This window comes from Anser anser (genome assembly GCF_964211835.1).
Source record: "Anser anser genome assembly, chromosome: 6".
In the NCBI taxonomy this organism is placed as follows: Eukaryota; Metazoa; Chordata; class Aves; order Anseriformes; family Anatidae; genus Anser; species Anser anser.
Genome location: NC_139726.1, coordinates 20,946,791 through 20,970,021, shown reverse-complemented (window position 1 = coordinate 20,970,021; position 23,231 = coordinate 20,946,791). Strand labels below are relative to the sequence as shown.

At 36.8% G+C, this 23,231-nt stretch overlaps 2 protein-coding genes and 1 long non-coding RNA gene across 6 annotated transcripts in view; 1 reads left to right on the top strand and 2 right to left on the bottom strand.

Moving 5' to 3' along the window:
- The window catches only part of MYO3B (myosin IIIB), a gene marked incomplete at its 5' end in the record, with an annotated part of 252,980 nt that extends 246,155 nt beyond the window's left edge, over positions 1-6,825 (bottom strand). The window contains 2 exons of one of the 2 annotated variants that reach the window (XM_083842488.1): positions 1,072-1,205; positions 2,976-6,825. Of the gene's footprint in view, positions 1-1,071; positions 1,206-2,975 lie in introns of those variants that run through there. The other variant, XM_083842495.1, reaches the window with a different exon arrangement.
- On the top strand, positions 3,402-12,413 carry LOC310901902. The gene is made up of 2 exons (XR_014586275.1): positions 3,402-3,534; positions 6,824-12,413. It is a non-coding gene; the product is annotated as an uncharacterized lncRNA (long non-coding RNA).
- Positions 10,779-23,231, bottom strand: part of UBR3 (ubiquitin protein ligase E3 component n-recognin 3) — a 104,299-nt gene continuing 91,846 nt past the window's right edge. For all 3 annotated transcript variants that reach the window (XM_083842449.1, XM_083842450.1, XM_083842451.1), the window contains 7 exons: positions 21,660-21,784; positions 18,385-18,492; positions 17,758-17,868; positions 16,798-16,974; positions 15,462-15,671; positions 13,809-13,948; positions 10,779-13,224 (listed from right to left, as the gene is read on the bottom strand). In XM_083842449.1, the coding sequence (XP_083698575.1) occupies positions 13,107-13,224; positions 13,809-13,948; positions 15,462-15,671; positions 16,798-16,974; positions 17,758-17,868; positions 18,385-18,492; positions 21,660-21,784 (989 nt within the window). In that variant the 3' untranslated portion in view covers positions 10,779-13,106. The remainder of the gene's footprint in view (positions 13,225-13,808; positions 13,949-15,461; positions 15,672-16,797; positions 16,975-17,757; positions 17,869-18,384; positions 18,493-21,659; positions 21,785-23,231) is intronic.

Here is a 23,231-nt window from a genome sequence, read left to right as displayed (position 1 = left end):
GGAGAAACTGAAATTGGGCTATGATGAGGAAAAATTTAAACAAATATCAAGTATAACAGGTATATACAACTAGGTATAACTAGTAAAATTCAGACCTAGAAGGGCCGCCTAGGAAAAAAAAAAAAAAAAGTAGGACTGGAAAGCTGCGTCAGTACTTATGTATGAACATCCAAGAGACAAATTGAATCCCAGGTTTGAATCTCAGTCAAATGGCTGCCTCTCACATTTAGACACAAAGAAGTTGAACAACTAGTTCCTGCTTCCAATGAGCAAAACCCTGCTAAATAAAAGACAGGAAGTGTATATTTATTCATACAGGTGCTATCTGCTTTACAGAATACATAATTTTCAGTTATTACACACAATGTGGGCATAATAATTCATTGCAGATTAAAAACAAACCAATTTTTTCAGCAAAATTAACAGCTTAATATATTGTTGAAGCTTTCAGCCAAGAACTCTGAGTCCCTGGAAATTACATCCCTTTTAAATGTTTCAGGTTGCTTACCACAAAAATTGATGGGCTTAATGTAAGCATTATTCTGCGAATTGGAGGGGTAAATGATTCATAATAGTTCCTGCAGTAGTAGTGGTATGAGCAGAAGACAGACGGAGATGGAATTTTCTTGTGAACCACGGAAACTGTGTGTAAGCTGAGAAAGGTCCATGCTCAGCCAAAAAATACACTGTCCTTGCAGAATGTTAGACAAACAGCTGCCTGAATTGGTACTTGTAATTATGCCATTACCTCACGTATGCTGAGCACATTCACCAATGTACCACTCACGCCTCCCTCCACAGTCAATATGTTACCATCAGCACAGGATGGAGGAAAAGAAAATTGATTTCAGCTACTTTGTCATCAACCATAAAGCCATCGTGCTAAACTAGCAAACAACAATACATTTTCCACAGCTTTACACTTTCTCCTCGTAATCTGACCAATAAAGTAGTGTCTATAAGAGCAGGAGGAGCAATGAAAGATGCAAAAGGTCATGTGCTAGCTTTAACTCTTCCCTTATTCCGAGACGTTTTTATCTCATACATGCCCTACTACTATAAACTACTCACCTGTCCAGTTTGCTTGGGGTCTGTATGAGGTTTTTTTTTTCACCCTTCTTTTATCTTGCTAATCCTTAGGCTCTCCCCTCATCACACTTTCTCCTCTCTTGTATTTGCTTGGATTAGATCACAGGAATTTACCTCTAGAAATGAAGAAAAGGGAAGTTTGTAAGAACTAACATAAGAGAAGCTACAGCTACAAACACACAGTATCACGTTAAGTGCTGTTCAAATGACAGTTTAAAACTATGGTTAAAATAAATAAATAAATCACTGGACAATTTTTCTTAAGCAGAACAAAAGCAAACCAATGCCAGAATTTTCAGTATTTCAAAACACTTTCCTGAACACAAACATTCTTTGAGGACCCTCATAGCACTCACTGCACAGTCTACAAACACCTTGTTCTTTATTCTCTTCTTCACTTCCTCTGTGGCAGAAGGCTGGTAAAGACCCTGTTTTTCTGCAATACAGAATATTTCTCTTCCTCAGGACAAGCTTGCACTCAGGAGTCCTTTGTTAGCGAGCTGCTCCAGCCATTAGCACAGCAAGAATCATTGTCTTTGTCCACTGAACTTTTTATTCTGAATGCATTTGGCAAAAACACTGCAAAATTGGTCCTGGCAGCTCTAAAAGCAACTGAACAGCTACTGCGCCTCCACTAAATCTCTCATCCCTATAGTTATAAAGCCAATAACACAGGTACGTTTCTTCTTTGAATGATAGTGGAAAAATCACTTACTGTGCACATACATCAACAGGACAGCAAACAATTCTGAGGAAGGAATCATACAGCCATCCTCACTCTCCAATGCACAACCGTGTATTGCTGCAGACAATATTCCTACAGGCGCTTAAGCACGGAGCACCATGTGCAGCAAGCATCAACACAAGAGTGTGAAAAAGTTTTTCTTTTCCCTGTTTCCAAGCTGATCCATTTGCACTTAAACTGACCTTTAATTTCAAAAGAGTCTGACCTGGCTTTTACCAATCTGTAACCAACTTGCTTCTAGACAGACTACTATATGAAAATATTATCCCGGGAGCAAAACAGATCTGTTTTGTGCTAGTCACATTTTTATTTTTGGAACAGAACTTGGGTGAACTCTTCTATTTTTAGTTAATATACTCTATACTGCCAATAACCTACATTGACTTGAATAAACACTAAAGGATTAAAGGATATAACGTCAGAAAAAATAATACATTAGTTTGAAATCATATATCAGGAATTAAGTGGACTTTAATTCTGGGGTGCAAAAAGGGTCTAAAAAAAAAAAAAGAGGTTCAACATATTTTCAGAATACATTCCACAAGACTCAACAGTAAGCTAAGATATAACCAATTCACTGCTTTTGCCAGAAAAACCTCATAAACTACATCTGGTTTGCTGACACTTAACCAGTATTAAACATCTTCATATATGAACAGTTTTTAACTTAATTATTTCAAAGTATCTCAAGGCAAAACACTGATCCTTGGTTTTCACCATCCAATGAAATTGGAATTTCAGAGTGGAGATTTTGAAGGGAAGAATGAAGTGAACAATTAGCTTTTAAATATTAAAACTAAAAACTATTTAGTATTTATACAGAATAGAATGTTTAGAGAAGTAACTAGGAAGACATTTTATAAGTTCTCAATTTGCATGCAGTATTGCCTGAAGATGTTACCTTTTCTTTAATAAAGTACCTGTCTATGTATCAGGGAGGAAGAAAAATACACATATATTTATTTAAAGGAATCAGATATTGTAGTTCTTGCAAACCTTATCGCGGTTCATTAGTAATTAGCAGGTCACTCACAGAAGTGCTATAGAGCAAGTCAGGCCTACTTTGGTACTAAGGGAACGTATACATTTCTTCAGTTATTCATGGCTTTGCCCTGATGCGCCTGACTCCTGTCACACTTACTTCTCACATTGTAGAAACCACGGAGGGTTTTTCTATTCGAGTATTGCTTTCACATAAACTTTGGAAAACTGACAGAGCTGGCAGCGACCTGCAGGGGCAAGCTATCTGCACAACCGCCACAGATTTGATTGGCGGATACAAGCGCGGCGACCTTTTGAGGGCACCGGGGAAAAAACAAGATGCCAGCGGCAGGTCCGAGCCTTGGCGGCGCAGACCCCCTCAGAGTTACCTCAGAGAGGTGACAGCCCCAGCCTGACTCGTAACGCCAGCGCACTGCAGGGCAAACGGCGGCCGCCATTTCGAAGCCCGGCTCCGCTGAGGCGTGATTCCCGTTCCCGCCGCCCCATCCGCGGCGGGGCAGCCCCGCGGGGCTGGGGAGCTGGCAGGAGCCGAGCTTCGCCTCACACGGGTGAAGGGAGACGCGGTGCTCCAAGGCACAGGCGAGCAGCCGGGGGCCGCCCCGCTCCGAGTCGGGAGGAGCGTTCCCGCCGGGGCTGCGCTGAGGCCCCGCAGGCTTCGGCGCGAAATTACCTCAGAGCGGTAACGGCTGCTGCCCGCGGTAAGGGCCCGGGGGCTCTCAGGCAAGGTCGATTAAACACCGTAAAAGAGCGATGTTTAGTGAGGTCTTAAAGAAATAGCTAGAGCAAGAAATCCGTATAAATGTATAATTAGTATTGCATTTCAGTGAAGCTTTCTAAACACCTTAGTCGTCGCTGTGTGTGCTGCACTGTCCAAAATTGAGAGCTGAGGTCCCTCTGTGCTTTGAGAAGTTGTTCCAGTGAAAGAAATGCTTTATAAAGCTTTTCTCTTATCTTTGAGCCCTTTATGGATAGCTGTACTGGGGCTTAGTCATGATCATATCTTTCAGATTATTTCTGGTTGCCTGAATAGGAGAAATTCGGATAGGTGTTTCTCTGATACACTTTTCCTTGTTTCAAAAAACAAACAGGAGGAGGCTCTTCACTTGCTCTCAGTATGCCAGTCCTTTTTTTCAAGCCAGCACAGCATGTTCCTAGGGCTCCTCGCTCAATCTCTTCCCTACCAATCTCAGCATAAGCATTTTGCCAGCTAATTGCAACCACCCTCTGCTTCTTCCACAAGGTGTTTAATTTTTTCTGTCTCATATGCTTAGAGATCCACAAACTGAGCAGACCTATTTTCATAGTCAAAAACATGCAGTTCAGCTCTGCCTTCCCCAGGGTCTGTGTTTTGGGTGACAATTCCTATCATTCTAATTATTCTGTTATGAATAAAGAGCAACTACGGTATTCATCAACTTCAGTCAGGTCTGGCTCATTCCAGTGTCCAATATAACTGTAAATGTGAAAGCGCTGTATCAGCTCTCATCTCTATTTCTTTGGGCTAGTAAATAGTCTATAAGTAATATTTTTAATAAAAAATTAAGAGGAAGGCTCTTACACGATACATCTTTTCATAATTATTTAAGATGCAAACTTTAAAGACTGAGGAGCAATGATATCCACAAAATTCTTCCTGCACTCCCTTTCTCCATTGCTGCACCAATTTTGTTTTAACAGACCAATAGTTTCTAACGGTGAATTGTCATCATTCTGACAATACTTTTTTTTTTTAATTCTTTCTCTTGATTAGGGGGTTCTGAGCTCTGTAATCCTATCCACGCACATTTTTTCTTGCATCCACATTCTAGTAAACTAATACAAAATAATCCTTTAGCAAAACTGAAAGTAACCGAAGGCAAACCTTGATTCAGATAGGAACACAGGTTATCAGCATTTTCTCTGAATTTAGCCCATGGCAGCATTAGAAAGAAACTGAGGTGATCTGACAGTCTCCAAGAAGCTTTGCTGAGCAATGCTCCTTTTCATATTACTGCTGTTTTGTTGAATTCTTGTACACTGGCGTTCACAAAAACCTTCATCACAAGCCATTATTTTCTCTGTCCACAGTTGCAAAACTCCTGTGTATAGAATTATATAAATAGTATAATAACAAATAGTAATACAGACAGCTCATGCATCTAGTCAGGCTGACCCTCACAGACAGCCAGCAGGCTTGTCTAAGGGGGATCCAAATGCCCTTATCCTACATGCCCTAAGTTTACAGAAGTTATAACACACAAAAACATCCCTTTCAGCTGTGCAGTAAGTTCTAAAACATCATTGTTCTTTATTGTCTTGCGTAAGAAGCAAGCTATATTCAAGCAAAGATAACATCTACATGTAATAGTCTTTACATCTTTCCTCAGTATTCTCAAGAATTACAAAATTCAGGAGCTCTGGGTATTTCTAGATTTCTCTCATAGTTTATTTGTTGGTTTTGAACTACAGAAACTTCCCTGATTATCAGTCTTCTGGCTGATAAAACCTAGACCTTTCTGAGCTCTATTACGAAAGCTCATCCATAGTTATCCATATCTTAATCTTTTTTCCTTTTATTCCTTTTCCATCTCTAGAATTTACCAGCTTGCTTTGTTCTGGTGATGATGGTTTTTTTACTGCCTTTTACACTAGCTACGTGCATGCCAGCTAGAATAATGTTTCCAAACTCTACCAGACTGTTCAACACACCTGTTTACAATGAGGGTACAGTCACAATGGGTAATTACACTGTACTGGAGCAACATGAGTGGTGTGCTTGCAGACTTCATGTCATGTGGTAGATTTCCCAACAGACATCGGTTTTCCACGGTGCAGCAATTTTCATTGCAATAGCTTCATTCCAGTAAAACTGGAATTCACAACTTGTCAGTAGAGTCATCCATGAATCTCAGAAATACGTTAATAAGGAATTTGAAAAGGCAACTAGAGATGTAAGTTCAAATCAAAACCAAACAAAATGTTATATTAATTCTAACAAGCCCATTTCAGCAAGAACAAATTTCAGAACACATAATCCTTCCATTTTTGTAATGTTACACAGGATGAATAGGTTTATTTTTAGTCATCCTTTACTGGTACCTGCACTTCTTATTGCCTTTGTCAGCAGATTATTAACGTTACTGTTTGCAGTAATAAATAGAGTTGTCAGTCCTAAACTCGTTTACATGAACTTAGCTTATCCCGTAGCTGAACTGAAACTAGCCATATTTAAGTGCAGCCACTGGGGTTTTTTTGCTTGCAAATCTCCAGTAGAAAAGAATAACTCTTAATTGTTGTCATGGTTCTGATTACATGTGCAGTGATGATTGACCCCCTTATACTGTGGGTCTAGTGCAAGCTCAGCAGGAGATTGTGTTACTCCTAGCCTTTCTTTAGACTGTATTTTAAAAATCAAATAGTTTCTTAATTTGTGTGGCCATGGTTAGATGCTAAAAAGCAAAAATCTATTATTAAATGAAATGTTATAAAATACTATAGAATTGAATGGGTATGGAACATTTTTTCACAGTAAATAGTAACGCTGTATTTAACTGATGAGCTTTTCCAAAGTATATTCTATGGATGTGTTCAGCTGCTGCACATTGTTCAGTGTGGTTTTTTTCATGCATGTGTGAATCTGTTAATGTTTAAATTGACATACATTACTGACTGGTAGTCAGTCATGTAACCAACAGATTATAAATGGAAGTACTTTAATCGTAAAACATATCATTGTAATGAAACCTACTTTTTCAGTAATTAAGAAATGGAGATGCCCTGATACATAATATATAATCTTTAAGTGGATATACACAAGCATTATTCACTACAGTTATTCCCCTTAGAAGTCATAACTTCATGGTTTTTAAATACTTGTTTGTCTCTCTATGCATTTTTCTTTGTCCAGAGATGGACTTGGGATTACAAACAGAATCCTTGGTTGCATTAACCTACACACATCATAAACACTGATGAATGAGATGTTAAAGTAATAATAATATTAAACAGGTTTGCTCAAAGAGGAGAAACGGTTGCTGAAGACTTTGAGGACACTGCTGAAACCTTTACTACTTCCATGAAAATCTTGTGACAGTTTGAGTGCTGGCTATGCAAGTTTGGGTAGAGCACTCTGAATTGTAAGTATCTAAGTCAATGCATATTGTGTGATACTGTCTTGTCCTACCAGCTCACGGGGGTGCTGCTTCAGTTTTCCTTTCTCAGCTTTTAAATAAACACAAATGCATCCTCGTTCAAGGTTTGCCACCATCTTGGAGAAAAGAAACAAACTCTGTGGCTCAGCTAGTTCTGCATGTGCCTTTCTTACCATCAGCCTTCAGCTTTGCTCACGGGGAGAACTTGGGATAAGAGCTGCCTGCATCAGTGCTTGCCTCCTTTTCCAGATCACGTCCTACGTTGTTCATATAGAAACATTCCCCCATCCCGCTTGCTACTTTCTTTTCCTTATCTGTGTCTCTGCCTAAGAGTAGGATTCCTATATTTCTGAGAGCAAATAAGACAAAAAAATAAAGTATGCAGAGACCGTGGTGTCCTATCGTTTCTAATAGCTCCCTGGGAGAGTCCCAGAGCCAGGGTTCAGGCTTCAGAAGCCTGCAGAAGTTGGGGCCCCTGAAAGAAAAAGCTGCCAGTTCTCAGCCCACCAAGCCAAGGCCCAGACTCTGTCTTTTTTTTTTCCATAGTACAGAAAAAAAGCTGCATAAGGAAAAAAAAAATCAGACAGTATTTCATTTTTAAAATAATCTATGCAAATTCCAAATAATTATGCAGCATATGACTCAAATCAATAGCAATGCTGGGTAAGAGAAATCTACAGTTCTTTATTGGCCTCATTTCTTCTTACAGCACCGTGTCTTTCTAATGAGTTCCCTCAGCGTTCAACATCCATCGATGCTGCCACATGCTTACAAAGGTAGATCATTTGAATGGGCTTAGCTTTTTTCTATTTATTGTTGCCAGGGGAACCACCTTGTTGGTATTCACCAATGTAACATGTCTTTTGACGTACTTTTTTGAGGACCAGATACAACAGATGTGCAGCATCCTTGGAAATACACTCATACAGAGGAGCATTACTGAAATAACTGAGCTTGAGATTGTTTCGGATTTCTTCTTTAGACTGATGAGACTTGTAAAATCATATCATATGAGTAATATTCACTAATTCTGCCCACAATTTAAACAGTGATAGATATTTCACTGACAGACTAATAAGGCCCATTTACTTTTTTTTTTTTAAAATACTCTTTTCTTTGTATAAGGTGAATGGTTTATTTTCATTATGAAGTGTTGCTATTATCAGGCATTTGACTAAAAAAAGTAATCTGATAAGGGATAAAAGGGATAAAATGAAAGTATAAGCCATTTCTGAGTAGCTAAGTGTCTGAAGGTTATTTGACTGACACCAATCATGTGCTGTAAAGTATCAATTGTACAAATAGAGTGTCAGACTCATGAAACATAATAAGCATCTTTGACTCTCAGAATGTTTGTTTCTTGTAATAGCAGATTCTAGCAGAAAAAAAAATGTAGAGGTATTGAAGAGAGATCAGTATATCTAGAGTCATGGTTGGCTGTGGGAAACAAACCAATTTTAACTTTACGGTGATTTTATTTACTGCCAAAATCTCTCTGTGGGAAGGGGCAACATTTGAGATTGGAGGCAATAAACCATGAAAACAAAAAAAAAAAAGCATGGAAACAGAACAAAGCATGAAAGGACCATTGCTCACTGAAGTCCTACGTGCATATTTATAATCCTTTGTTGATAGTAGGTCAGGTGCAAAAAATATTCCTTGACACCTGAAAACCAGACAAAGGTACATTATCTACTTTATTTGTGAGTAGCTTAGTAAAAGTTGAAAGAAATCCTGCGATGAGAAATGTGTTAGACAAGAAGAGCTGTAAGCAATTCAGATAGCTAAAATATACATAAATTATAAACAGCATAAGTAATTGACTAAGGGAACTCAACTCTACGGTGAAATTTTTCTCCTAGAAAATTCCTGCTCCGTGATGCTAAGTAATGGAAGGGGAAAAAAAAAAAAGTACTTCAGCTCCAGTCCTTAAAACATTTGTTTCCCTACTCAATAGAAGTGGAAATGTCTACCACCCACGTGGTACATACTAGGGATAAAGACAAAAGGAATAATAAATTGCTTATTGGGTAGTAAACCACTCAATGATGTGAGGGGTTTCCATGGAACCAGCTCCTGTTTTCACAAATTAAGAGACAAGCCTGTTCTACATCAAGTAACAGAATTACAGGAAATGGCTTTTTAAATTATGGTATTTTTATAGAGGCTCATTTTGAAACATTCTAAGTGGGACTCAAAGCTAAACTTAAAACGCTTTTCAAACATATTTTTTCCTGTACCTTGCATAAGCACACATTGCAAAAATCGTGGGTTTGGGTAGTAAGATTAGCTTTTAAAACTGTCATTTATTTAACAAGATTGAATTGTGTTTTCTCAATAATATTTCAAAGAAGCACAGCATTTGAAGCATGCCGCATTAAATTTCCTGAATAGTCTTAATGATGAGAAACTACAAATGATAGAGTATTAAGAAGAATCTAAAAACTTACCAATTAAAAGGAATCTTTAGTTTACTAAAACATTTTGCCTGTTTACACAACTAAGAATTCATGAAGTGTTTGACTTCACCGAGAATACACTTTTCCTACTTAACCACATTCATCTGCAGAAACTAATAGCTAGTACATCCTAGCAGGATTACAGCTGCAGTGACAGGACCTTATACTGGCAGAAGCAGCAAGTCCCAAGGCTGGACTTGCAGCAGTTGGGGTTCTTGTCAGCATAACAGCACCTGTGCAGGCAAACAACTGCCTGTCCAAGAAAACATGACTGGGTGCTCAGAGCACTATTCCCTGCCAGAAGGCATTCCTGTAGCATGGGTTTTCAAACCAACAGTGCGGATCTCACTTACTGCAGTGAATAATCCATGTAACAGAGAACTGTCACACAGCCAGCTTCCTCGTATTGCATGCACTCCATCATCCCTGGGAGTTGATTTAATAGAGAGCTGTGAACCCCTCCATACACTGGGTCAGCCCACTCCTGTGGTTTTCCTACTCTGCACACAGCATCACTTCATTCTTATTGAGGTTAATGCTCAGACAGCCTCCATTCATCATTAGCCTCACCTCTGAAAATACGGAGTGCAAAGCAGGACTGCAGAATCTGGTTTAGATGAAAATTACATCTAAATCTTATACAGATCTGCACAGTAATTTACTGTCTCCTCTGGCAGCTATATACACACAGCACAGACTGATCTCATGGGATTCCAAAAGTAAAATTTCCAAAAGAAAAAAAACAATTGTTGGATACTGGAGCAAAACAAGCACTTTTTGAAGGAAAAATGCCATTTGCTTGTGCAATACAGTGAGTTATGCAAGATTCCTATTGCAGAGGTGGTGAAAATCTTCACTGAAAATTTCAGGCCACCACTAAAAACCAATGCTATTTATGCAAAGGTAGTAACAATCAAGACTGCTTCACCAAGTGTGTCAAAGGTCAAAAGAAAAGGAAAAGTTTAATAAACAAATATATCCATTCAAAATTTTGCAGTAAAAGTTATTTCAGAAGCAGATTTGACAGAAGATCAAGCATCGTTTTCCCAGGACAGTTTCTTAACTCAGCATTTTAATGTTAGCACTTTGCAGCAGCAACAATGTAATAGCAGGCATAAAAGTAAGTACAACTGTAGTGGTGTAGTTATAAGCAATATAAAATAATCCAAATTATTAATCATACACAACTGTATGTAAGTAACAAAGAAAAAAATACCAGAATTGTTCTTTATGGAAAGTACTTTGCATGGTTAAATTTTTAACATTTAAAGAACTGCCTGGCTATTGCGTGGAATTCAGTAATGATTGTATTTTGGATGACTAGGGTGGATAGAAAAAATTTCACCAACACACAGATTGACAGTAGACTTTTATTAACATATCTTACAACGTCGATTACTGTATTCCTAGTTTTGTAGTCCTCTGATGCATTTTAAAGGTTGACTTAGATTCTACAGTAATGTACTGTACTTAAATGATCATTCATACAGGATATCACACCAGAACATTTGAGTAATACACACACGCCACTCTAGTTTGGACCTGTTATTTTTCAAGGTTAGCTTAATAAAGTAGGATAAAAAAAGTAATGGGGGAAATCAAAATTCTTGTTTAGCAGCATGCAAGGATATTCAAGTACAATTTTCAACAAAGTAATTTTTTTGTGTTTTTTAACTGACTGGTGACTAATTCACCAGTACTAAAATAAACACTATGAAATACCCAAATGTTAAAGTTAAGGCTAATAGCTTTACTTCACATCCATATGCACAACCAGAGAACGTTCCATTTCAAATAGAACACAGTAATCAAATTCTGGATACGTTATCTCTTGTAAATATAACATTGGAGCTTCAAACTACAGATTACTCAAGTTCATGAGCCCTGTAATAATGTTATGCTGGAGACGTAAAGAATCTTTTTGCTCTTCAACCACACTTACAAAATGGCCTGATATTCATAATGAGCAATGCAAAAATATTACAGGCAGAACTTATGATACAGTATCAAAAAAGTAATATTTTGGAAAAGACATAGCTGTTTAGTTAGTGAAAGAGTAATTCTAATCTTACAGGAAGTACTGTAATACTTTTGAAATATATATATATATTTATATGTCTGTATAAAAAACAGCATCCATTATTGTGGGGTTTTTGAATTGCAGGTATCCAGAAAAACTCATTGTATTTACTCACTTCTCCTTCTGTCCATTCTCCTTGATTGCTATACAGTCATTTTATTTCCCCTATACACTTTTCACTAGATAATGACTTCCACTGGGGAACTGTTTTCATTGTATATGTGGTTTTATCATAAGGTGTTTTTATTTTACACATATAAATTTTATTTTACACGCAAGCTATGAAAGTCAAAACTACCAGAAAGTGCTAGGTAGTACTGAAATAACCAATATTGTCCAACACCTGTGAAAAACATTAGTGGCGATATATTACATATCATTATTTTAACTGTGATCTTTCCTGCCTACTTACACAGTGTGGGGTTTAGCCCATTCATGCCTGTTCTCATGATTTATTTATTTTTTTAGACCTCTAAACATGAACTGGTTTGGCATTCTTCCAGTGAGGCTGCACACACATTGGTTGTTTACATAGGCTACCTCTCTTTTTTTTGTTTGTTTGTTTTCCTTTTTTAGGAAACCAAGCAGAAAGAACAGTGATTACTCTGAACAAATACAATATGGAAGAACCTCCTGAAGTGGCAGGAAAGATACAAAATTATGTTTCATTTGTAGAATAGCCTGCACATTTCCAAACCAATCATTCTGAAACATACATCTAGTTTGTAGGAGCAGGCAGGCTTATGGTTATTACACCTATAACTGGGATCTCCATGTTGGGTGCCATACAAATTCTCTATATACAGCAATTTCTGTATGTGTTATCACTAACAGTTTATTCAATTAATATGGAAAAAAAATCTCATCTCTGGAAGAGAAAAAAGAATGAATGTGTGTTCTGGATTACATTAAGAACAATAAGCTACCTAATTTACAGCTATTTCATGTGTTTTATGGAGGAAACGAAATCTATGAAATTCCTGAGAAAGCATAAGTTTTCAGTAATGCCTGAAATATTTTGATAGACCTCTTGTGGTAAGTGAAATATTCTTTAAAATTCAACTTTCAGACAAATTGTTATCATGCAGTCTCACAATCATTTTACAATTCATGTCTAATTACAAATGCATATTAAGCAAAAACCTCAAACCAACACAAGAAAGGCAAAGAAAATTTATCCAACATATTTAGTAGATGTAGTACACATATACAGTTTCAGCAAAAATTGCTAAAAACTCAACTCCACGCAGAGAAAAATTAAAACTTGACAGGTAGCACTGGAGCCTCTAACAATGGTAAGTAAAACTTGTGCTTCTTAACAATATTGGACTTAAAAAAAACACAAAAGAAAAATGGACTACTGAGTGCAATCATTGCTCACACCATTTTGAGGATTTAATTTCAAATTGTTGTATCATTATTTAATAGCAACAGCAGCATATTATGCAAAAATTTCACATGTTGACCAAGTTCCATTTCCCTTTTATGCCCATACCCCACTCCACCCCAAGCCAAAGAGCTGAACTCCCATTCATTTAAAGCTATTGTCAGTCAAGATGCATTCATTCATGGTAACAGCGATATGGTGTGAAGATGATGATTTACAAGCCATTATAATGTGGCCCCCATCTTTTATTGATATGATCAAAAGTATGAGACACCCACTGTTGCTCAAGCACTTTGTATCTTTCTTTGCATATGTAGAGAGGTTTACCACGCCTGTTAAAAAAACAACAATAATGGTTAATACACCAAATAAATGGAAAAGTTTCATTATTAATATAAATAACGTGGGATATTTGTATATATTTTTTTCCCCAGTGGAAGCACACATTCTTATTGGTGAAGGGGCTGTTGGTTTTGTTTTTAGTAAAATAGCTGCTGGTACTTTCCCTTTTCCCTCCTGGATAGCAGAATCCAGAGAACAATTATTGTTCTTTCAGGTATGTGTAGCTTTCCTACATTGGAAACCAACTGCTTTGTTTGATTGAAGGCCAAACAACAATTTTCATATTTGAGAGAGACGTATTTCCCGCTGGAACATTCAGAATTGAATCCTGCTGGGTGGGCACTTGATACATCTAACTCTGTTCATGAGTACATGTTCATGATTACACAATTACTCTGTTCATTATTACACATGATTTGGGCCTCCAAAACCAAGATCAGTCTAACTTGCAGAAAATGGGAGTTTTTCCCTCAAGGAAGGTAGGCATTTTTATCTGTTACTGCAGATATTGCATTATATAAAGTTGATAATACACAGAGCAGCAACAATAAAACACTTGTAATTAAAACATTACCTAAGATCTCTGTCTTCTTCACCATGTGCATCTAGATAAACAGAACCCCAAAGGCAGAAACGATGACCTCGTATGATGATGATTACAGATGCATTAATCAAAAGAAATATTCCTGTCCCGGCTCCACAGTTTTGAGAATGCTGTAATATTATGGGAGTAGAAAAGGAAGAGTACAAAGATTCAGTTAGTGACTGTCAGTTTTATAACAAAAATATTTTCCAAATAGTAACTAGTTTTCCTTGAAATAACATACACACATTATTTACTAAGGAACAGCCTGACAAAGTATAGCCTGCCCCCAAATTCTCGAAGCAAACTAGAAGTCCATGTCTTGTGCCGCCATAACAACTTCAGCATACAAAAATGGTTGTCTGATTAAAAAAGGAAAGATGCTCTTTATCCTGTCAAATTACCTAAGAAAAATGAGCAAACATATTCTCAACAATATTTTGTATTTGTTGCTGTATAGCACGAGCAAATATTTTGCACAGATGGCAAGAATAAGTATTCAGAAAAAAATTACCATTTCCTCTTTTACAATGGTGTCTGCAGATGAACATTTGCTTTCTCTATCCACACTCACAGACCTAGTCTACAGCTCTACAAAACTAATAATTTTTAAAATTAATTCCTGCTTGCTTCAATAGGTCATTCACTACTAGTTAATACAGATTGTGGCATTTACAATCAATTCATTTTGTCAATAAAAAAATCTGTGGTTTTCCATATAGTATTACAACAATTAGAGGCTGTAACCCCACTGACTAAAATCTTACGTAATTATTTAAATGTATTTAATTATTTTTCTTTATAACTTTGTTTGCATGAAGCTGACACCTTAACTGTTATTTACATTTACATTTTAAATTTTGCTCACCTCTCATTCTTCCACTATAATAGCAGTAGAAAAAAGAGAAAGGTGAGCGCAAAGAATTTTGGAAAGGTCCAAGATCCGTATGGAACTTCTTTGGGTTTGATTTTATGTCCCATTTGTAAATAGCTCCCCAAGAAATTTCCCCTCAGTTTTGTGAAGCCCATGTAGTTTCAATCTTCTAATAACTGTTCTATGACAGGAAACAGAACAGCTCTCAAAGCAAACCTTATTCATGGACAGGAAAGTGATACTAGATGCGGTCCAACTCAGGTTCCTAAAGGAACTTAAATATAAGCTGACTAGAAAAATTTGCTGCTGAATTGAAGTTGAAGGCCTTAAAATGATGCTTGTTTAGCTATAGTCTGTAGATCACTAGTAGATGGTCAGGTATCAGAAAACGTTCCATGAAAGAAAAAATACAAACATACATTGATATTCTTATGTACACAGAAATCAAGGCAACAAAACAGAGGAAAACTAAAATGATATATAAGCATTCTGGATGCAGACAAATTCCAATAGGTTGTGCATGAAAACAATGTGTCAACATAGCCCACAGTGGCTTTCTAAGAGTTTTTCAAAGAGGCAAATAGGGCCAGGGGCTTAAAAAGGTTAATAAAGTTGCTCTTCAGAATCCAGTCTAGGTCCATCTATCAGAAACGAGCAATAAACATTATACAAACACGTTTTTATACTAAAAACATCCAGACTAAGTGATGGAGTTAAAAATCATCTATCAGTGTAAGAATCTATTACAGAACTGGAATTCTTTCTCTTACCAGTACACATTCACAGTAACTCTGTTGTTTGCAGCACAGTCCTTTCAAACATACAAAAGTACCACAAACTAGACAAACAGCAGGATCTTTAGGAACCTTGGTACAAACAGTACAAGTCTTTCTGTGATAATACTGAAAAATGGTATTATAATTCTCAGGCAACTGAAGGAGGCGTGGCAAGTCCCACTTAGGTTCCTGGATAAGCAAAGCCTAGAAGGAAGATAAGAACAATCTATGAGTTCTACACATTAATTTATTCAGAACTAAGAAAAGAATACCAAAGAAAGGAAGCATGCCATTTAAAAATCTCTCAATTCTTCTCTATTTGACAAATTCAGAAGTGTCTTGCAACAGTTGCCTAGCTTTGGTGAACACCCTCTTTGTGGTCACTTTTGTAACAGTTAAAAAAGGAGAGTTAAGCTTTTTCATAGGATTTTCTAAACATGACACTAAGTGAAAAAAAAACCTTCATCACTAAAGCAAAGAGGATTGAGATTGGCCTATGGGGAAGACTGCTGCTCACTATCTGCATCAAAAATTTATCTCAAACTTCCAACACACCACTGCCAAACCCTGGCAATGATTATAAAAGCTGTCTCTTAAATAAAATTTAGACAAACTCTCCAAAACAGAACAGAAGGAAGTTAGGCTATGTAACTGTTACATGAAGACATCTGCCTGATTTTCAAAACTGCTGTGCATTTTGAGGTCATTAAGAACTGATCAGCACTCGAAAATTTTTGGAAAACCAGGCACTATGTAAATACTGGTTTCAGGCCTAACTGTTCTCTTCTGCTCTTGAAAATGCTGTCCAATTTATCTATCTATTTTTAAAGACACTTCTGTGTTTTGCTTCAACCTACTTTATCTTACTGGCTTTATAATTGATGGGCATAAGGGTCAGATGGGATCTTTCTTCACAAGAATAGCACCTGTCCCTTTTCAATCATGAAAAGAACATCAGTTTCACTGCAATCTCTCTCAAATGCCTATCAATTGGCAGCAACTGTATTTTAAGGTTCATCTTAGTATTCAAATTTTCATTTGCAACACCATAATTTACATCCGCAAAACATTAAGAGACAGACACACTTTGCAGAGCCAGGAAAGCGTCTGCCCTGCTTTTTAACACCATTAACTTAGGAGAGGTGGACTTAAAGTGTTGACATGCATCTTCTTTTTATGTCTATATCCACTAACATTTCTGATTACAATTCCTCTCTCATTTATAAGCCAGGTTCTGAGATCCTTATCCAAAAGGAGAGGACGTACACAGTGAAACAAGCAAAAACTGCTCCTACATTAGCACCGTTTTGAAAGTAATTTTGCTACATACCTTTACTTGGTCTGGATGTCTGTCTGCAAATGAAGCCAATTCTGAGCACCACTGTGATATCATGTCAAATGCTGGCACTGGCCAGTTGAGACAAGAGGCACTGGTGAATTGATCAGAAGACTGAAAAGATGGTAACAGACCTAGGCAGCTTGCAAGAACTGTGAATTCTTCATCTTCCTTTTGATACAAAAGCAGAAGTTTTTAATTAATACCTATGCTTTGAATTTCTATAGTTTATTAAACTATATATAGTTCACATAAAAACGTGTCTATTCCAATAACAACTGTAAAGATATTAGCATCATTGTGCTAGAACATCTTCACACAGAGAAAAGAATCCATGTCTTCAAATTACCTCAGATTAGGTTCTCAAAATAAAACTGGTCAGAAAATAAAAACAAACAACCATCACACAATAAAACCCAAAATGGCTCCTATCAGTTTCAGGTATGAGAATTATGATGCAAGGAAGCAGGGAAGATCTGCAGCAAACTCTATTTGAATCAGCTTAAAATGTATGGAGCTTAAACATAATTGTATGCTGATATGAAGTCTCTAAGAATAAAGTCCCAAATATTAACAGACATTAAGCAAACTCAGGACTGAAGTCCAATCTGTGTGGAAATTATGTAATCTCTGCAAATGCAGTACAAGCTTTAAAACTATGTTGGTATTTTATAGACAGGTAAGTATGACCTGATAAAATAAATATGTATTTGATGTTTTTTTAATACACATTGTTTTTCAGGGAAATTGACAAAAAAAGATTTATAAGAGAAACAATGACGCAGTGCTGCAGAGGAATGCTAGAAAATATGATTAAAAAAAAAACACTCAGGAGAGAAAATATATACCATGGGAAAAAAACAAACAAAAAAACAACCTTTGAAGGTTTTGTTTGTTTGTTTGTTTTCAAAATTTCTAGCTTTTAAATGTGAGTGTGCACCTTCCAGCCTGTACCTGGCAGCTAGGTAAATCCCCTCCAAAAAGATGGTGTTGAAGAAGGCTGGTGATCCTGAGGAAAGGTAGGCAGAACTGTTGCAGATAGCACTCTACAGAATCAGGATTTACCTAGAGGGGAAGAAAGCAATTACTATATTCTGCCCCGGATAAGCTGTCTCCTATGAAAGAAACTCCAGTATTAACCAAACGTTATTTAAGGACACCTTAAACAGAGTGCATTAAAGAAACATAAGTTCCAAAGGCTGGCATTTCACTAATAATCTGAAATAATTTTGTTTTTCCACACCCCCACCTCAATTCTCACCACCCCCCCATATTTTTTCTACTTAAATATTCAGTTTTCAAAGTTTCTGAAAGGCCTTTTGTACACATGATTAGAAAACACAATTATAAGAAATATTTGTTGATAACTTTCTCAGCATTGTCCCTATATGGTATTACTAAAAGAAAGATTTGCACAGGCAAACTGTCCCAAGGGGATGTGCTTTGATCCAGAAAATAAGAGTTGTACTGCAATCTTTAGCAAGATCAGAGAAAACTCATTATAACAACTAGGCTGAAAGAATTAAATGAGAGATGGAAAGGGGGATACGCTGTATACATTTCCAAGAGGTTTGCCAATACCACTGTTAATTCTTCAGTCTCTCCTTCTTCGAATATCTTCCCCTTAGACAGCTCACTAACCACATGACCCAGCAATACTTCCCAAGATTTTTCTCCACCGGATGTATTCTGAAAATAAGGAGAAAAAAATACACAAGTCACAAAAAGGAGCAAATTTTCTGCAGAAGTAACAGCGATGAAGTACGTTTCCTTTTAATCAACACATGAATTTTGACTTAAAGATGCATGTTTAAAAAAATTGAAAATCTAATTCTACAGAAGGGGAACACATTTAGCTCATACAGTGAAATGTGAATTGCTAGTTAAAGTACTTATGTCCTTAACTGAATTATATGAAAACACTTTCCTGTGCGTTTCCCATTTTTGGGTGTGAGTATAAAAAATGTTTAAGGTTAGGAAAAATTGCTTTATGGACACATTGTGTTTTGACAGAATTTGAATAAAATTAATTTTAACAAAAAAATATTATTTTCTAAAATGCACCAACCAGAGTGAGTTACAGAACACCTGCCATCTTTTGTAAATTGAAACGAGTCTATGAGAAAATGGAGCGCTGGGTTTGGAATGAACTGTATCTACTAGAGATGGGAAAAATTATTTAGTGGAAAGACTAGCCACTTAACTTTGTGCAACATCATTCAAAGGCAACAAATATGGAAAGCCATCAGAAACAGAAATAAGAAAAATAACTATGGGAATACTGCTAAGTCATAAAAGATTATTTCCAGGGAAAACACGATTGGATATGTATTTTGAGCTGTGTTGGTTGCTTGATCGCTTGTCAGTAACACAGAGGCAAGACTTCAGCTCAAGTTTGATGTCTAGAACACCAAACAAAGATTCACTTGGCATTATCCACAAAATAAAAAAGTTAAGTAAGGCATGATCTGTGTAGTCATCCTAGGATCAAAATGTCAGTATTGTCAGCATGTAAAAAAAAGACAGCCTGAACCATACATTTAAAACCATTAGGTCCTCAAGAAACTTTGAAGAAAGAAGTTGGATTTCTAAACAAAAACTGACTTCCCTTGTCACAAGCAAAGCAAAAGAGTTCACTTGAGGACTAAGGCTAAGCTCATGTCTGCTTCTAGGCACTAGCAAGAAAGTGGAGGCTGAAAGAAGAGATGGGCTGCAGAACTGCTGGGAGAGCGGAAGTGGGATCTGTGTGATTACCACTGACCAGCCCTCGGTGCACAAAATTCTCTTGAACACACGGGGTCCAGGCAGCATTATGCTGGGTGAGGAGGAGGGAAAGAAACTGGAAATACATCTGAGGAAGGACAAGCTCAGTGTGGGACTTCTGCAAAGCTGCAAAACACTTGAGATGGAAACCCAAAAAAAAAAGAGTAGGAGTCCCTGAAGGGTTGAGAATAATGTAGAGATCAACCTAAGCACATACAGCCAAGCTGCTATCAGAACTTGGACCTCTGTACACAGATGATCTACACAAGACAGACAAGAGGAAGGAAGAGGATGTTTCCAAGAGAGAGAGAGATGCTCTCAGTACAGTGCTTATGTGGCACGGAACACTGTCCTTATTTACCTCCTCTTTGCTCTCCCACTTGGAAAACTGTCAGCTTCCAATGGGCTTCTCACAGGAGAAGAGGCAAAATTCTCAAACTGATAAAGTTTGGGTTAGTTGAACTACACTAGATAACAGCATCCATTAACCGTAACATACTGTTTAAAAGACTACCATTTTCCACTCAGCCTTAATATCCAAAGACAAGTATGCTAGTGAAAATTCTACTAAAATGCTGTCTTTAATATCAAAAGAAATAGCTACTTCAAAAATCCATTATCTGAGACATTATCATTATTTGTAAGCCTAAAGCACAAATACCCTTTGTGTTCTGCAAATGCTTTTATGCTTCTATAAGAAAACAACTTAGTACTAAATAGGTAGCAAGCCTACCTACCACATGCCCTAAGTCTACTTTCACACAATAAAATCTCTAACTGTAAACAAATTAAGCATTTTAAGTGCATGTTCAGATAAATCCCAACTTCTGCTACTAACAAAAAGGCAGTCCGTGGACTACGAGAGAATATAAACTGGTAACACTTTAATATATTCTTATGCCTTCTACCAAGAATTTAAAACTGCAAAATAATCTATCATTTGGGAGTCACTGAAGTAAAAAGAAAAATGTAACCTCCTCCCCAGCCCCAGAAGATCCAGCAATAAAATCTCACCAGCAACATTACCAATGTTTTCAAGCAGGTGTTCTTGAAATTCTAATATGACAAGGTATTGAAAGAAGGGGGTGAAGGGAGAGCTAACAAAATGCAGTATTGCATTTGTGATCTCAAATGCTTAATGCAAGTCTGGAAAAAAGTTCTGCATAGCAGCAGTTTGGTCAGCAGATAATTTTTACTTAGTACCTTGGGGGTAGTGACAGACCAGTACACCAAATAGGACTTAAATGTGAAAAGCAGGTCGTGTTTCTCAGTGTGTCTTCTGTTACACAGCCAACATAATCTAAGAGCCAACTGTTGTATAAAGGGATATTCCTGTTCCCATATCCTCTCCTGGCCCCAACGCTTCCATCCTTTCTCTTGGTCTGCACTGGCACTCTTCTCACCTTCTGGGCAATCAATCCATGGAGCAGAAAACTAACTGAAGTGAATGACAGCGCCAGTGCATGACAAAGTGTGAGATGTGTAGGATGGCTAAGGGAACCGTATCTTTTGGTAGCAACTGGCATTCAATCAGCTCAACGTCACTATACTTGCAAATGCTATCAAAAGGCAAGCACGTGATAGGGAAATATTTACCTGTCTGGTTTAGAAATTTCCTAAATTCCTCTCTGCCTCTTCCTCATAAGAGCACTCTGGACTGCAAATTCAGAAAAATGTGCATGGCTAGCCATGAATAGCATGAATAAACAGGAAAAAGACTAAGTATTTTTCTAGCAGCAAGCTTACTTGCCTACCTGTTCTGTAAAGGAATGCATTAAATCAATACATTGAAGCCTAGTAAGGCTTCAGTTTCACTGGAAATAATACTACCTTTACTGCACACCATTGTAACGAACTCAAGAGTGATACTAAATAGTTATATTCTCATATCTGAAATTTAGTTCTGGAACTAGCAGCTTTTCCTAAAACCTGCAAAGCCTGCAAAAATAGCACATGCAGAAACAAAATACTGGATTTCTGTGAAGGAGAAGCAAATTATTATATGCAGATTAGATATAAGTAGAGACAAGTGTTACACTTCTACCAGAAATACATAAGCAAAAGTTCATAAATGTTTTAATAACGTAACCAACCTTTTTGAGAGCTCCTGACTGTTTCCATGCCATTCTATCTTCAGCACTACATTTAACAGAAAGTGCTGCCAAGGCTTGAGTATACAATAAAGTGAAAAGCACCTTTATAATGCAGGTGAAGTGTTCTGTAAAACAAAGGAAGTAATTTTTAAACATTTCTATTTTTAAGCAAATACATTTATTACAGTCTTTAGCTAAAGAAGTGATGCTTCTCAAATGAAAAGCAAAAACAACATGAAAAGCATAAAAGCACACAAACCAAGGTAAGTATATTTGCTGGCTTTCAAAAATGACTTGGCAGCCTTAGTGAACTGAACGAGTAAAGAACAAGTCATTTTCCACTGCTCCATATGTTCATCTTAATCCTGATCAGCAGTAATCCCTCCTAGGGACTTGGTGATATTACAGAATTCTGTTTTGTCCAAATGTTGCATCATTGTAAGCTACTGATTACCAATAGCTGCAACTAATTGGGTCCTGTAAATGTAAGCAAGCATCTTCCTGTACCTGTTGGTAACGATTAAACCATCTTACATTCATGCAAATACTGGAAGAGTTAAATTACCAAAGAAATGCAAGAAGGACATTTAGCATACTTCATTTTCTCTCTCTTCATTTCCCAATATGGATCCAGGCATATAAGACTTGCTGCAAGTCACTCTTTAATGAGTACCTATTTACCAAAGTTCATGTGAATACATAACTAGGAAAAAAGATAGACTGTCATTTTAGAACTTGCTTTCTTTTAAGAAGTCTTTATTTGTTTACACTTTTTCATAGCATTTCAAAGGCTTATCTCCTACATACAGGCTGCAGGAGAAAGGCTTTGAATCTTTTCTGGGAAGCTAGCTTAGTCAATATAGGACTTCCTAAAACTGGGACAGGAAAAAAGGTAAATGTGATCATTCTCTGAAATCAAGATACGGTAACCATCCATTTCTCTCCTTTTACTCCAGGCTGTGCTTCCCATCTCAAATAATCTGATTTCTTAAAAATCTAGGCAGATCAAAGATGTTTCCATCATTACTTACACCATTCCTTAAGCATAACAGTAATATATTATCTAAAACAATGTATACAAAAATGAGGGTTTTTAAGTCTACTCAGGCTTTGAAGTTAAGCAAAATAATTTTATTTACAGAAACACCTCACAAAAATTGGGTTAAACTCATTTTTCTCCCTAAAGGATTTAAACAAGCTTCGTACATGAAAATGAAAAGGCGGTAAGGGAGATGAATTGCCTTGTTTCTCTGTTCTTATATCTAACATCAAAACACACTACTGAGTTCTAAAATGAATACCAAGTCTGAATATATAATGAAGTCTGAACTAACAATTGTTTATTTAACAAATGCTTACAAATTAATGCAGATATGAATACTTTTTAATGTCACTGAGTATATACAATAAGCACAATTTAAGCACCTAAAAGAGCATTTGTAACTACGTAATAAAAATTACTTTTTTGCATTGTCTTTCTACAGAGCTTACGTTAAACATGACACTGAACACTGCTATATTTCACCAAACCTATTCTACAGTAAGTAGTATTATAATTGGTTTTCCTCTCCC